General features: G+C 29.1%; 2 protein-coding genes across 12 annotated transcripts in view; one reads left to right on the plus strand and one right to left on the minus strand.

Moving 5' to 3' along the window:
- Positions 1-1112: 1112 nt before the first annotated feature.
- Positions 1113-6618, plus strand: LOC141456071 (venom serine protease-like). Its single transcript, XM_074131687.1, has 7 exons — positions 1113-1220; positions 1694-1914; positions 2395-2593; positions 2688-2876; positions 3972-4135; positions 5024-5180; positions 5286-6618. The coding sequence occupies exons 2-7, from the start codon at positions 1753-1755 to the stop codon at positions 5324-5326; spliced, it is 912 nt and encodes a 303-aa protein (XP_073987788.1). The 5' UTR covers positions 1113-1220; positions 1694-1752; the 3' UTR covers positions 5327-6618.
- Positions 6619-7578: 960 nt separating this feature from the next.
- Positions 7579-16578, minus strand: part of LOC141456070 (irregular chiasm C-roughest protein-like) — a 921342-nt gene continuing 912342 nt past the window's right edge. For 9 of the 11 annotated variants that reach the window (XM_074131679.1, XM_074131677.1, XM_074131678.1 and 6 more), the window contains one exon: positions 8961-15877. In XM_074131679.1, coding sequence (XP_073987780.1) covers positions 15545-15877 — 333 coding nt within the window. In that variant the 3' untranslated portion in view covers positions 8961-15544. Of the gene's footprint in view, positions 7880-8960; positions 15878-16578 lie in introns of those variants that run through there. The other 2 variants (XM_074131684.1, XM_074131686.1) reach the window with 2 other exon arrangements.

Consider the following 16578-nt stretch of genomic DNA (forward strand, 5'->3'; position numbering starts at 1 on the left):
TATGTATTGACACACCTTTAGTAGACCTTGGGCTGATTGCAATTTGCCATTAAATCGTATTCATTTTATTTTAAATCGTTTTAAATATAATTCAGTCATGATCTGGTATCTATTATCTGTAATCAGTAAAAATTATTATTATTATTTTTTTGTTATAATACAAAGAGACTAGATCATCTCCAGGGCCTTTCGTATTTTTCTTCCACGTTCTTTTCTTCTGTTTTCTGCATGTTAGGGGCATTGTGCATCTTTTTTGATGTCTGATTCATTAATCCAAGGGGAAGATTGATTATTGCCAGTTTCACTCATGATTTTTTATTTGTTCCAAAGAACAAATTACGACTTTGCCTGGGAGTTTTTTTGCTTCGCTTATGAATGAATCTATTGCAACTAGTTTTGCTTAAAGGCTGTTGTTAGTTTTGATAGGTTTACTGAGATAAACTCGGATAAGCACTTCCTATCATACCTTCATTTTGGACACCTTCTTGGAGTGTAAATTACTTATAGTAATTACTTAATTATTAAGTCAATTATATTATAAGTAATGTTTATTGTATGTTTTTTATATTTTTATTTTAAATTGTAATTTTATTTTAAAGTTTAAAGAGATTACTTTTCTAAAATATTTGCTAAAAATATTCTTAGAATCAATCAATTGCTTTTCACACAATTTTGGAACATACTATTATTATTCTACTCCATATTATCTGTTGTAACTCTGTTACAACTCAGCATCAATTCTTACTTCTTATCTTACTTTGTAATAATCCTCATTAATGGTCAAATCATTTATTTTATTTTTTGAAATGCCAATCTTTTAAAGTTTTTTCTACAAAACAACTTTATCCAATGATTATAACTATAAGTCACAGTGAACGGCTCAATTACGCCTCTCTCATTTGTTTGCATTATTAGATATGGTTCGTCCGCGTAATAAATACCATTCCAGAATTTTTTAAAGAATTGTCAACCACCATCTGCTGCAAAAACGATATTATTGTCTATTCATTAAGTCACTCATGTGTGTATATGTAAATTTTTAATTAATATCTGTTGTTTTCTAATATTTCAACACCTGCGCTTGCACATATAAATGGACAGTAATTAAGTTGACAAACACTTAGTGTTTTTCCTACATTGAGGTGAGTATTGTGCAAGTTTATTAATTGAATAAATCAATCAACCCTTCATTCTGTATATACATATAATGGCAATTGCACGTGAGTATATCAGAACCATTAATTTATTGTGATGAAAACAGTAAAAAAGAAGTGTTTCATAACATTTCTTGTGTATTAGGAGTAAGGGAAAGGAAGAAATACTATCTTGTGAAACAAATATTTTGTCAAAGAAATAAATTTGCATTTAAAGTCCATTTAATACGTAGTAATTTTAGTTTGCCAGACATTTTAGTGAGGTCCTGAAATTTTTAAGCCAAATTTAGGCTGTTGTGCAGCTCAATGTTACAAATATGCTGATTTCAGTCATTCCAGAAAATAATTTCTATTTCCCGATTGGCATTAAGAGCATTTTCGTTCTCTTTATGATCAAGCAAAGCGAGCTATTTGTATGATGTGCTCCAAAGTTTCGTTTTATGTCGCCTATTCCATTTTAAGAGGAAATATTTTTTTAAAACATTATAATATAATACATATTATGTTTTACATTGATTTTGTTTGTTTTCTGATTTCAGGAATTTAACATTTATTTTCTATTAATCAACATAAAGTAAAACAAAATATATAGCTGATAATGAGAACAATATATAGCATAGCAATCGCTTTATTGCTTGGAAAAATTTGGGTAAATCCTCAAAGTTATGTTAACATAAAATCTGAAGAAATAGATTTAACTCAACAAGAACAAAAATATGGAGAAAAAGTAACAAATTGTTCTTGTGGCTGGACTAACAAGGTGCATTTAATTTATATGTACAAAAATAAACATGAAATAGTCTTCTAAAAAATCTTATATTATTCCCAACCAGAGTAGAACAATTTTCATTTTACTTATTTCCGTAATGTTTCTCTTTAATTTTGTTTAATACTATGTATATCTCTTTGGAAAAATGTCCAAGCATTTTTTATGGGATATGTTTGCGAAAAGATCACTAAGTACTTCCCATTCTTGGGGCCGTTTTATGATGAATAAAAACTACATATCAGATGGACACGTTTTAAAGATGGTTAGACTTTTGGTTTGGGGCATTTTTGCCATTTAAAAGAACAGAAAGAAGGAGAGGTAGTGAGAAATACTGACCAGTCTCTAAAAGAATATCGAAAAAAGGTTATGTTCAAATAACAAAGCAAGCGAATACTGTAATTTGAATATTTCTTTCAGTTGCTTTATTTATTCTTCCCTGGTAAAGGTAATTCACACAGTTTATGCTAACAGGCTAGAATTGTTGGTGGACGTGAAACCTTGAAAAATGAATTTCCATTAATGGCCGGAATTATAGATATGGAAAAGAAATTTTTATTCTGTGGTGCAACAATAGTAACCCAAAATCACGCAATAACAGCATCCCATTGTACCACACCAAATAAAAAAAAGAAATTAGGCCTAGTAGTTGGTGCTCATGATGTTACTAAACGTAAGTTACATTGATTCAGTTAAGCCCAATTTTGGGGGAAAAGATACTAGATAGAGACATTATTTTTAGAATTTAATCATTTTTATAATTACAGCTGATGAAAAGGCAGACGTTGTTGAAATTAAAGAAACAGTAGAACATGAAAATTATAGTTCTAAATCTTATCATAACGATGTTGCCTTGTTGGTTCTTTCAAGATCAATCAAGTTCACCCAAGAAGTTGGTCCAGCTTGTCTGCCTACTGGCAAAGCTGATTTGGTTAATGAATACATCAAAGTACTTGGTAAGAATGAAGACATTACGATATTTTCAAAATAGATGTGTTTATATTAATGAATTTCTTTGGAAGATACTCGTCAGTAATATTGAGTTCCATACAATACCAATCCAATTTTATTGATGGCAGAGCTGCTTCTAAGAATGAAATTTCTAGATTTTGCAGTAGTATTTACGTTTATTTAACTTAAACCGAATTTCAAATAGTATTTAGCTACACTTAATTTCCTAAAATGTTCACCTAGACTATCACAAGTGTGAGTTTACTAATTGGGAGTTAGATTTTTCAAAGTCTGATTTTGTAAATGCCTGACAGCTACTGAGGCTGTCTTTGACTTGGCAAGTATTTTCCACGCTATCTTTACTCAATAATGTTTTTACACTTTGGTCCAAGCACCGTAGTGGTTAGGTTTATGCAGCGTTTTTCTGGTTAAAAAAATAAAAGATAATAACATAAAGGTGGAAAAACAACTAAATTATTGAAATGCCAATTATAATCAAAATTTTAATTTGTTTTAATTGAACTGACTGAAAGTAAAACAAATATGCCTAGAATCTTTATCAAATACATGTCAAGAAATCGTGAATACATCACGCTGATCGACATCATGTTATGTTAACAAAACAAAATCCGTTCATTAATTTTATGGGTCTCATTATCTTTTATTTATTTACATACATCTTTTTAATATGAACGTTTCAGCATTCTCAGCGTCATCACTAGCTAATTTAAATGTAAAATAATTCTTAACTTCGTAAGTATCTATGCAACAAAGCACCATAAGACCTATTAGTTTCTTTTTTGCATTTTTAACATATGCCTTGTTGGCTAAACTTTACAGCTAGTAAATAACAAAAAAATAAAAAAAGAGACTAAAAATAAACAATACAATTAATTATTAAGGATTTTTTAAAAATAAGTTCTGATGTCCATAAACAAAAAATATGAAAAATTGGTCTATTTGACAAAAATTATTACAAGAACTTTATAATCTTTACAATGTTTATGTGCTTAAAACTAAATCTGATGTACAATCACAGTGAGCTTTAGCAGGCAAATAATATTAAGCTGAATAATTATTTATTTTTTTGATATCTTCAGGTTGGGGAAGATTGAAAACTAAAGGAAAAACATCTTCAGTTCTGATGAAAGTTAATTTAAGGGTAATTTCAATTAAAGAGTGTGCTAAAAATTATTTAAAGAAAATACCAACTGATTCTCCAAACCAACTTTGTACTTATGGACATGAAAAGGATTCTTGTCAGGTCAGTATAATAGTTTTCTAATATCTGTCATCTATTACAAAAATGGTTACGTTTCCTGTTAATTGTGCAGGTTTAATAACAATAAAAAAGTTAGGAAGTCTTTGAATTATTATAGTTAGCGGTCAACTCAAAAGATGAATATGGTCCGTCCGTTTCTTTTAACTAAATGATTTCTTTGGTCTATCTTTACTGAAAACGATTCTCGCAGGTACATAGTGCTTGTAGGTTTTATAAAAGAGTTTTGAAATATGATAAGATAATTTTAATGCTTTTCTTATCAAACTGACGTAGAATAAAGTCTCCGTTCTCTTGAAACCGAATCCTCGAGAATCTTATCATCTTCTATGTATGCCGAGCTGTTTGTTGGTTATTGTTTATTGCCCATTTGTTGACTAACAATAGAGCGTGAAATTTCCTTCAGCCGTTTTGAAGATCACTTACTACTTTGTTAATGAGCGCAATCAAAACACATTAAAACATTTAATGATGTGAACAAATTTTGTTGAAAAATGTTTCAGATAAATATTGCAGAATCTATGAGTTCATTGAGTTGATATCTAGTTTATTCAACTTCTATATTTCATAATCTTTTAATTTAGGACCAATTCTGGAAGATGGAAGACAGTTTTGCATGAAAAGTTGCAACTCAAAGGAGATTATACCTGCTTGTAGCCTATTCAGTTTCTAGAATTTCCCTTGGAGAGTTCTGGTTCCTTTTTAGATCTCTTGTAGCCCTTCTGAACATTGGAGGACGTTGACGACATGTCATGATGGCCATTGATGTTTGTGTTACTTTACCTTTTTATTGTATACAATCATGGAAACCAATTGATTCATTCATATAATTATGTTTTCTAAATAATAAACCTAGTATTTACTGTTTCAAAGGGAGACTCAGGGGGTCCATTGATCTGGCTAGATCCAGAAATAAATAGGTACACACTAGTTGGAGTAGTCTCGTATGGTAAAGTTTGCGGGAGCAAAACACCTGCTGTTAATTCGGATGTCTCATTTTTTCTAAGATGGATTCAAGAAAAGATTGGTTGTGAGTACATTTCTTTCTTTTTCTGTAGTTTATTTTCATGCTAATAACATTCAAAAGACTATAATTTTTAAAGTTTTCACTAAATATTGATATTTCTATTTGCAGCTTCTGGATTACCGGGACAGACCTGCGCTAAAATTGATTGAGTTATAATTAATTATACTTAAGTATAAACATATAGGTAAAATTTATTTTCATTTAGGTGAAGTTTAAGCTTATTTTGTTTGCTTTTGATCCCATAGTTTTTTATTATTTTCTGATCTAATGATGTAAAAATCACTCATCATGAAATAGTCGTACACCCATTTAAAGAAACTTTTTGATGAGTTTTGTTCTTTTAAGTGAATTTTATAAGTACACATTTGGGCAGACTTAAATAGTTGGTTTTGTTGGGTTGTTTGAGAATTCCTTATTTTTCTGTTGACGCCGGCCCTACTTTCCGTAGAGGAATGGAACCCTGCATTGATTATATCTCAAGGAAGAAGGCTTTGGACTAGTGCCTTGATTACGGAAAAAGGCCTTTTTTTTTGGAATGGAAAGACATTGCACCTAGCAAACGTGATTGGAATGCTACTTTGCTCAAGGGGTTCACTTTCTCATAAGCACAACATGTTTATAAAAAAATTTTGATAAGCGCAGAAGACCAAGATAAGAATAATTAAGTAATTCTTCTGATGAGTGAAGTGCTTTCTGAAGCCACTTTGAGTGAAGCAAACGTGGAGAAGCTGAGCCAGAATTTTCATTTTGTACTTTAGATACCCAGAAGTTGTGGTAGAATAGTGTCGAAGATGTATGGAGTGGTTAGCAATTAAAGGATCAAAACGTAGAAACCTAGGTGCTAAGAGGTATTTGAATGGTTTTCAAGAGGCCTTACGAGTGAATAGCACTGGTACTCTAACTTTTTCTAATCCAAAATAGGCAATCGCTTTATTGTTGCGGATAGAGGCGTATGCCTTAAAAATCGAGTCGCACCGACAGTATCCGAATCATTAATGGACAAACAACATGTTCAGCCGTTTCTATGGAGTTGCACACTGATTATAACAATGATAATTATCACTCATTGTTTAAACATTTAAGCATTCTCGCTCTTGTTAATTGGATTACTAATAAAGTAGAGTAAATAGTTGAGCATAGATGACAATACAAATAATATTCAATATGACTTAGTAAAAACATCAACAAAATATTATGTAGTGCAGCTGTTGGTCGTGCGATACCAGCACCTACTTACTAAGTCGAATAGTTAGTTCGAAAAAGCGCCATTAGGTTCCTGGGTTAATTCTAGTGTCAAGCCCTAATCAAACTCTCCATACTATGAATTTTATTAATTTGACAACAAATTTTTATTTATTCCAATATGGTTCGGATTTTGTATTAACTACAACAGCATTATAAAAGAAAATATCCCTTCCTGCATTGTTAATTATGTATTATATCTAATCATCAGTTTGTTTTTTAAAATGCATGTTGCACTAGATAGCAATTGTTTTATCAATAAACGAAAAATCATCTTATTTTGAACAGAAATAAAATTTCAAAACTTATTATTTATTTCGTTCAGATGTGTACGTAAATAGTTTAAAGAATAATATGAAGAAATTTAATGAAGAAAAAGAACTTTGTAAAATACCATTAGGAACTGCTCTGTTTTTGGGCAGCTCTGTTTTTTGCTCCTCTATTTCATTTAAGAATTACTCACATTACCTAATCAAAGAAATGGCAAACGCTCATTTACTAGAGCACTGAATATGAGCTCTGAGGCACTAAGAGCTCTAATGAATTAAACAAAATATAATAAATTGTAAAATTAATTTGTATTACATAAATAATTAAAATTAACAAGTGTCAAATGTTGGAGCAATAGAAAATCATTTGTGCAATTCCTCTGTTTAAAATACATCTGTGTTATTATATATGTTTTATTAGTTATATTTTACAACTGCAACAAAAGTTGTAACAAATGAGTGAATGTGAACATTATAACTTTTTTTAAAAACAATTATATAACACTTTAGAGTAATCACTTAGTTGTGAAGTTTATTTACAGTGAATTTTATAGGAGTGCGTAGCTGGTATTCTAAGGATTATTGGTGGAAACTGTTAGAAGAACCACAGGTTCCTAAAAAAAATATATCGTTCCAGATGGAAAGAAATGCTGAATAAGGGTATCTGACTTGGGATATGCAAAAATAGTACATAAAGTTATAGACTCTTTTGAGGGACAAAATTATTCTTCTCAGAATAGTTTAAACATTTGCTAGTTTTTCAGCAGGTGATATGAGAGTAACTAAGAAAAAGAAGGTAAATTGCAGGGTTCAACGAAATTAAAATCCAGTAAAAATGAAAATAGTACATTTATATCACACTATTGGAACAATAATTATACGGAAGCAAATAACGTTTCAAAAAATTTATTTTCTTTTTCAAAAATTCTCCAATTTTTGTTGTTTTCTTTTTTTGCTGCTTTCCCCTTGAACAGGTTCTTTATTTTCCATTGATCGATCTCTGAAAAAATTATTTCTTTCTTCAAAATATAATTTTTCCAGATCCTTCTCAAAGTGTGTGTTTTCTTTGGATTCCATAAAATTTTTATCTAAAGATAGAAGAAGGCTTTCAGCTATAAGTTTTGGGTCAATAAATAATTGTCTATAACTTCTTATATCATTCAATACCATTTCCACCTCGAGATCTTCTTCCTAAAACCAATCAGGATTAATGGAATAAATTATATTTATTCAACAATGTTTTCCTAAGCAGGAAATCTTACAATCAGCAATGGCGTCATCCATTTTCAACATTTTTTTTAATTACATAAAAAAATATTAGCTGTTTGATTCAAAAGTATCAGAAATATGTAACAATAATTTATTAAAATATTCAATTAAATAATAATTAAACGAGTGTAACGATCTCAAGAACCCTACAAAGCCAGTTCATTAGGAACAAGCAGATTTTCGGTTGGTAATTTGATTTTGTATTGAAGTTAAAGTTAGTTGTGCAACATATGGCTATTTTATGAATTTAGATATTGTAGATAGGATTTTAGATGTCCAGGAAGCTTTTGGGGTCGTACGCTTGATATTTGACCGATATTTTTCGATGTACATTCATATGGTGTGATGAAGGGGATAATGAATGAAATCAGTTCCCAATTAATGCAACGTTCTTCGGAAAATAAGTGCAATTTAGTCATAACGCATATATAAAATCAATGTTTAAGATTGGGAAGCGAACTTACCGTTGATCTTGTCAATGCAAGACTATTAATGGTTAAAATATTTTAATTATTAGTCATTACAAAAAAAAAAAGAAGCAGTAGGCAAAATTAATTTAGTAAATATTAGGTAAGCTATTAATTAAGTAAAAGCAGTTTGATTGTACAAGATAAAATGGTCAATTAGGAAGCATTGTTTGAGTAAGGCTCAAAAAATTGGAAGTGTCCTGAAATAATATAAATAATATTTTGCACATTATTAAGGCGCGCTTTATCTAACTACTAATCAGGTATCGTGGACTAAAGTATTTAAATTTCTTCCTTTTAATAATCCATTAAACTAAATCCTAGGAAATCGAAACCAGTTCCTCATTGCATTATACCTTTGCGGGCCTCTATCCCCTCGACTATCGTGACGCCTAAGTGAATAACCAAGATAAATTCAGCTAACACGATAATACATGAATATTTTAGGAGAAAAAAGTTTGATTTCGCGGTTCTTAGTCTAAAAAAAATGACTATAAAAACTCAGTAAAATGGGTTATAAATAAATTATTCACAAATAAAACTTGTACAATGAAAATTTATTTTACAACTGTAAATCAATTTTAGGCCTACTCTTAATGACACAAAAATTTACACCTTAGTTTCACTTTGTTGACTTCTTCATTTCTTAGCAGGACTCGAAGAAATATATTAGAACAAAATGAGTTTTTAATTTATTTTTATTGAAACGCTTCTACTCAATTTATATTAACAAATTTTACAGTGAAAGTTTAAGTGAGCACACTTTAATCTTTATTTTCTCATTTAAAAAAATATTTATAATTATTGTTAGATTGTTTTTTTAGGAAGTAACATCTATAGAAAACAGTACGAAGTTTTTTTTAATAAATGAGAAAATAAAATGGCCAAAAATAAAAAACATGAGTAGGAGGAAACGTTGTTTATTCAGGCAAAACTGATGTGGAAACAGGACAGGGATTAAATATCAATAAACCCCCTTAGATTTTTTCACGTCGGAACCTGATTATAAAAATACTGATGTTTAATTATTTTATTATTATTTTTTTTTAGTTTTTATATTGAGTTGTCTCTTATAAAGAGGTCCACCATTAATTTATTAATATTAAAAACCCTCTTGATATAATCCACTATTTATGGCACTATATTTTATACAATATTTTATATATATATTTATAATATTTATAATTTCTATATAAACACTTGCCCAACTTAGACATTTATTACGAAAATCAAAAAGGCGATAACAATCAGAATGTAGACTCAATTGACGTTATAGACGAACAAGAACTTTTAACACTGACTTTTATTCTTCCTGAAGAAAAGAGAAATAATCTGTTACCTCTTTATTAGGACTTTTTAAGTATATTTATTATATGCTTTTTTTTGATAAAAATAATTTACATTAGGTGGGGTGGGGTAGTGACTGCCAAAAATGAATACATTTGTTGAGCAAGTTGTGGCAACGTTTCGCTTTTGTTTTCTAATTTTTTTTTTTAAAACAAAACATTAAATACTGATGGATTTTTATAAATAAGTACTTTAGAATTAGAATTCAGTGCTGCCCAGCTTTGTTTATTGCGAACAACCATTTCATACAATTTTAATTTTTTTTTATATTTTAGCAATATTTCTATTTCTTGTTAGTTCAGGAAATAAAGTTGTGTTCCACAACGAAAAAACTAAATACATTTCACAGAATTAATTAGTTCTTTTAGATACTATATATAATTCCCATAATGAAATTCAGCTAAAATATCCAAAGTTAGCAAAAAGTGACTGGTAATTAATATAATATCTTGTAGCAAACAATTATATTATTTTAAAATGGCTTTCTATCAAAAGAAGTTAATATCTGAAAGATCAAATTAGTAAAAGAATATGATCACATGTCTACTTTAATAATTTTAATTGTTTAGAATTAAATTAGTATTTATTTTACTAAACAATTTCTACATAACCAGAGCAAATTGCAACCGCTGAGCAATATTCTCTCAATTTAACTCTAGTACTATCTAATAGAATCTGAAAGTGCTAAGATTAACTTGATGAGTTAAGCTCATTAACTGAACAGGAATTAACAGGAATGAGTAAGATGTTTCCTCTCAAAATTACATCAGCGTTTTAGAAATTTTACGTTCATGAGTTGAATTTAACTAAAAAAACTTGCACATTTATTATAGAAATTCTGTAAGAGAGAATTTTAGAGTCTATTTGACCAAGGGGCGATTCAAGGGCAAACAACGACTGCCAAAAATGAAATATTTTTAACCAGAATATTTTATCAATAAATAATTATTTTGTATTAACTTTACGATCTGCAGTAATTAAATTTATTTTGAAAAATCCGTAGGTTTGAATGTTTTGACTGGACTTTACTTCTGCAATTTACAATTACTCATTGTTATTGGCGATTTCACGTACAAATGCTGACTCTGCTCTCTTACGCAAAAAACAGTTTAAACTTAATTCCCTATGTAAACATCTAGCATTAACTATGATGTTTCTAACAAGTCTAACCTGCTAGAACATTTCATTATTTGTGCTAAACCCTACTAAAGCTCAGTTTATTTTATTGCTATAAACCTTTTTTTTATTTATTTTTATGTTTTAGTTTGCCCATTAATCTACGAGAGATCTGAAAACAAATGTATTAATTGATATCCTTCAGATTTTTGGTAGCAAGATAGTATTAAATACATAAATAATAAATAAATAATTTAACTTTCTTTAATATTTTATGAGAGTAAACTATAAGAGAAAACAGGGAGGACCTACTTCTTAGAGATTAACTCAAGCAATTGGATTAACCCTGGCAATGAGATAGATAACTGGATGACGGAAGCTACCTATTTACCATCACTCTAGCTGCTATCTGAAAGCCAACGTAATTCAGCAAATAAGGATGTACATGACATTTGAAATATTTGAACCAATACGTATAAGAAACAGCTACGTATGCAACTGTTTAGCGAGTTTAGCTGCAACTAATTTAAAATTGGATTGCTGTAACTGTTTTCTAGATGTACTGAACGATTACAACATAAGACTGTAAGTAATCTACATGAAAAGTAATGCCTATTTTTTTTTTTTCAGGCGGCCTTTAACGTCCCACTAACGATTAGGTATCATGGACGGAGGCGATTAGCAAACATACTTAACTATAAAGTTCTCATATTCAACATAAAATAAAAATTCCAAGGCCTAAACCGGGAATCGAATCCAGTACCACTATACCTACCAGCTTTGCAGATCTCGCCTCTAACTCCTTGGCTACCGTGGCGCCTAAATGACAATAGTTGATGTCATGCTAAAAATACTGTTCCAATGACATGCTCTAACAATTTGTAGGAATTGCTTAAAGCTATTGAAGGAAGAGGAAATAAGCTGAAGAAAACTAAGAAGAGGTTATTCAAACTAGAGGGTGGTGTTGAATGGAGGATCGCAGTTTAAAATATTAGAAATCTTGTATTTTAGTGAGAATTTCATAATGTGATGGGAGATTTAATTAATATGTAACTGCAAAAAATTTTTTTAAATTGAGTGATGTAAAAGTACAGGAGTAGAAATATTATTACACTGGCACTTTGGATCAAAGTTATTCGATGTTACTTGCTCTCTACTCTTAAAAAGGAATGAGGTCCCTAGGACCCTCGACTTCCATTCTCAATTGAGACGTTTGAAATTGGACATGCTAAGGTTATAACAGTTGTTATGAATGAAGAGAGTGAAAATCTATGAAAGGAATCGAGACTCCTTCATCATAATGATGTACACAAGTGTAGAAAAGAAAATTTCATTATTTCAGTACGCTGCCAACTATTCCTTGTTACAGAACAAGCTGCAAAGGGAATCGAAGGAATTACACAGTAAAAATGAGCGACAAAAAACGCGCCTTAGAGAAAAACCTGCATAAATTACTCACAGAGATATTACGTCGAAACTTAAAAAAGGCTACAAAACGCTAGATGCGAGTAGGACCAATAAATTAAAATAAAACACTCAACAGAAAATAAGATTAACACAAACAACGTTGTTACCAAAAAACAAAATTGCTGATGCAACATTTGAACAGAATTTTTTATTCAATTTCATTTTTACCAAAATATTGTCAAAGAAATTAAATGTTAAAAAATAAATTTTTGAATGAACACCTATTGGAAAAAATAGCTAGGTTAAAATAAAAATTAACTCGAACCATAACTTGCCACAAATAATTTAAAATGTTACGCACTTTTTTATAAAGTTTCATCTAATCAAGAATGTAATAAATATCAAATTATTCAAACAAACAAAACAAGGCTGAGCAGCATTGACACGAACCAAAACATGAAAATAAAACATTCATTGGTTTGGAGTAATTAGGCCTGACATTGATTTATTCATTAATTATTATTATTTTTTAAAAAAATACATTGAAAAATCTACTTGAAATTTCGACGTCAAAATTAAGTAAATACAATTATTCATACATTACTATATGACCATGGAAGGTGATAAATTTAAATCTGCTAATAAGAATATACACAAAGAATAGCAAATTATTATATTTGATCTTTTTTTTTTTTTTTTTGTTTAATTTATTCATTTTATGATACACTATAAACAATTTTTTTAAACTTATTTATTACATAACTTTTTTTTTCGTTTTTTAAATATTTTCAACTAATTCTTTATTTTCTTAAAATAAGAAATTATTTTTTTGAAATAACAGTTAAAATCACAGTTCCATATTAAGGAAGTATTTGAGGCAGGAATTTTATCATTGAATAGAAGCTAACAATCTCAATATTTTACTCATATGCCAGCAAGTTTTTTTTTTGTATATATATTACATTTTATAAATCCTGACTCCGAACTTAAAAAATAAACAAAAAACAAAAAGTCCATTTATAAATATTTACAATAACTTACAATATTTACACTAGTTACATTTTTTTTCTTTTTGTTTTTCTTATTATTCAACTTAATAAATAATTTTTGAAAGTGAATTGTATTTTATTTTTTACAAAAGCTTTTTCGAATACTGAAGATGATATAATTTGGACAGAAAAACACTTCTTTTTTTTATTCAAGTTATTAGAGGAATCTGTAGCTAAATTTTTACTTGATATGTTAAGAAAAAAGCCTAAAAAAAAAAAGAAGCCCTTTATTGATAATACAGTCTACTGTAACTGATTTTTAAACTTTTTATAAAATTGTACAAAACCAATAATCGAGTCCTATTTATTAATATAAGTAGATTCTTCTTACTTGGAAACTTGGAAAGAATTAAGTAAGATGTTTTATGGAGAATTATATTTTAGAACCACCCAGAACAAGTTCTTATACGTTTTCAAAATATGTACCAATTTTCAGAAGGTTAATACAAGAAATTAGAATACTAAATTTCCAAGAGAAAAAGTGAAGAAGCGATTCCTTTAGCTAGGGGAATTATTAAATATAAAATTATTCTAACTTTTCATAAGACTTTAGAACAAATATATGGTGAGGCAATCAAAGAAGTTACCAACTAAAACAGATATTCAGGAAACCTTGAAATTATTTTCCAATTATTACTGAGTTAAAACATTAAATAATCTTTATGAAACATAAAATGTGACTGAATAAGGTTTAAGTATCGGGGGAAAAATTTGAATCTTGTGGTTAAACAATTTTAACAATAATCATACAAAAGTTGAAAATATGATGGGAACCCTTAGTTTAAAAAGGCCAGACTCATAAATACTAATTTGGCAATTACTAGCTTCTACTTTTAAAAAAGCTTTTACATTAAAATGGACATTGGGTAGATATTTAATCCAACTTTGGATTACAAGGCAATATCACCATGTTTTTTTGTTTTTTTTAAGGAAAACAGATGAATTCTAAATATTTTTTTGGGGGCAAAATATTGATACAAAAAATGAGAATAGGTTAAAGAAATGTGATAATAATCCCTGGGATTCTCACATATTTTTTTACAGTAAACTGTATCATTTAAAAGAGTAGAATACATTTTAATGACTATTTTAAGGTTCGCTTTATTTTTTGTTTTAATTTTTTATTAAAGATCAAGTAAGTAGTAATTCATTTTTTTTTTTATTTTTATCTTTGGCTTGATCTAAGAGATCTTACAAACGTTTTCTCTTTTTATACAAAAATACACCTGTAATAATACATACAACTTAATTACATACATTTCTCTTTCTCATTTTTAATTTTTCAAGTTTATTCCCTTCCTATTTTTGTTTGCATTTTTTAAAATATATATATATATATCTTGTTTTTACTTTTAATTGAAAACATGTTTGTGCTTCAGCTTTCTTTATTTATTAAAAGATCTTAAAGAAAATGATCTTTTCTCTAAAGAAAATGCTATAAAAAAAGAAAACAAAACATAATAATCAAAATGCAAAGTTATTATCATTTAATATAGAAAATAATAAAAACTTCTAAATTAATTAATTCTGCAATGTATAACTTACAATACAAAACGAAACAAATCTACAAAACAAACCTAAGTTTTTCTTTTATATTTATAAACTTACAGTTTTCCTTTTACAAGGCTTTTTGTTTTAAGCTTAATGTTTACACTATTATTTAAAGTCCCATTCTATAAGAACTTTTTTTCTTTCAGTATTGATTCTTCCTTCTACTATTCATTATCAGTCTCATAATTTTAAACAAAATAAAATAGATAAACAAATAATGAATTAACACTTCTCTTTTTTGTCACTTTATTATAAATTAATTTTTCTGCGATGTGCATTCGGCGTTTTATGTGTTTTTATCTAAAAGGTATTTTAATGGAAAACAAAAGTAAAGTAAAAATATTCAATATCTCCTGAAATGTATTATAATTTTTTTAAAATAAATTGTCCCATTTTTTAAAGGCTAGAAAAAGTCACTGAGCATTGTTTTTCTTAGAAAAAAAAAATTGTCCTTATAAATTTGGCCGTAAAAACAATTTTCATTTAAATTTTAGGCAGAAAACAATTTTTTTTAATATTTTTTTTTTTTAATTATCTTTACAGCCTTTTATATCGCAATTCTGTTCATTAAATTCAAGTAATATTTCTTGTTAATAGTTACACATAGATAAACGAACTCACACACAACTATTGTGCGAACTATTTGAGTATTATACATGAGTTGCCAGGGATGCACGTTTTACTGTTGCCTGCTGGCTGGTGATGTAATGCGTTGTATTTGGTATGACACCGTTACGCGCTGAGTACGGGGGCGGGGCCGGGGCTAACGGCGGGGGTGGTGGAAGATTAGGTCCACTGCCACCCCTTAGATATGGATTACCATAAACAGCTGAGTATCTTGGATCGACTCCGACTCCGCCGCCTCCGCCCCCGCCGCCGCCACCACAGTTATTATTGGGGGCGGAGGTTACTGGTGGGGGCGGAGGATTGTAGTCACGAGAGTAGTCTACATAAGGCACGTAGCCGTTGTTGTTCTGCCCATCCTGGAAAAAGTATAGTTCCCACTTATTGTAATCACATACTTCCTAAACAATCTTTTTAACATGAACCCTCTTGATTCAATTTTATTTTATTTTTCAATTAATATATTACCAGTAAATGTCTTATTTCATTCAAACTTGTGAAAATAGATTTGTGAGCTAAACAATGCTGAAAGACTTATGATTCCTGAGCTCTTCTAGACACGTAACTATTTATCTTGCGACTAAAATGACTTTTTTTAAAGAACATGTTTAAGTAATTACATATTGCTGCTTCTATTAATCAAAATTGACGATCACAAACGGACGAAGCTAAAAATATTAAAGCAATATTAAAAATAAATGAATTAATATAAAATTTTGCAATTTTTCTTTACCGCATTGAGGCCTAGATGGATAACTTAGATAGACACCTTTACTCCTACATTCATTAGACAGTGTTAAACAGTAACAAACGGCATTTAATCATTACGAATTTAATGAAACGACGTTAAGTTACGTTTTTTGTTTTATTCGATGTAGTTTAAATAACTTTTAAATAAATTAAAACGGAGAAAAAATATGTAATAAAAGTGGGTGTACGTATTCACATAACAATCTTTGGGTTTGAAGCATTCCGATGGCTGCAATAACCTATGATTTTCGAAACGAATGGTTCAACCCGTCAAATTTATTGGCTTTGATAGTTTATTTATTCCAATCTG

Source organism: Rhodnius prolixus, unplaced genomic scaffold, assembly GCF_049639745.1.
Source record: "Rhodnius prolixus isolate KJV_2025 unplaced genomic scaffold, Rpr scaffold_4, whole genome shotgun sequence".
NCBI lineage: Eukaryota > Metazoa > Arthropoda > Insecta > Hemiptera > Reduviidae > Rhodnius > Rhodnius prolixus.

Bases quoted from the DNA above. Each gene is read 5' to 3' on its own strand.
- LOC141456071 (XM_074131687.1), top strand. From the start codon at position 1,753: ATGAGAACAATATATAGCATAGCAATCGCTTTATTGCTTGGAAAAATT. The intron at 2,594-2,687 runs GTAAGTTACATT...TTATAATTACAG, and splicing joins TGCTCATGATGTTACTAAAC to CTGATGAAAAGGCAGACGTT. The intron at 2,877-3,971 runs GTAAGAATGAAG...TGATATCTTCAG, and splicing joins TGAATACATCAAAGTACTTG to GTTGGGGAAGATTGAAAACT.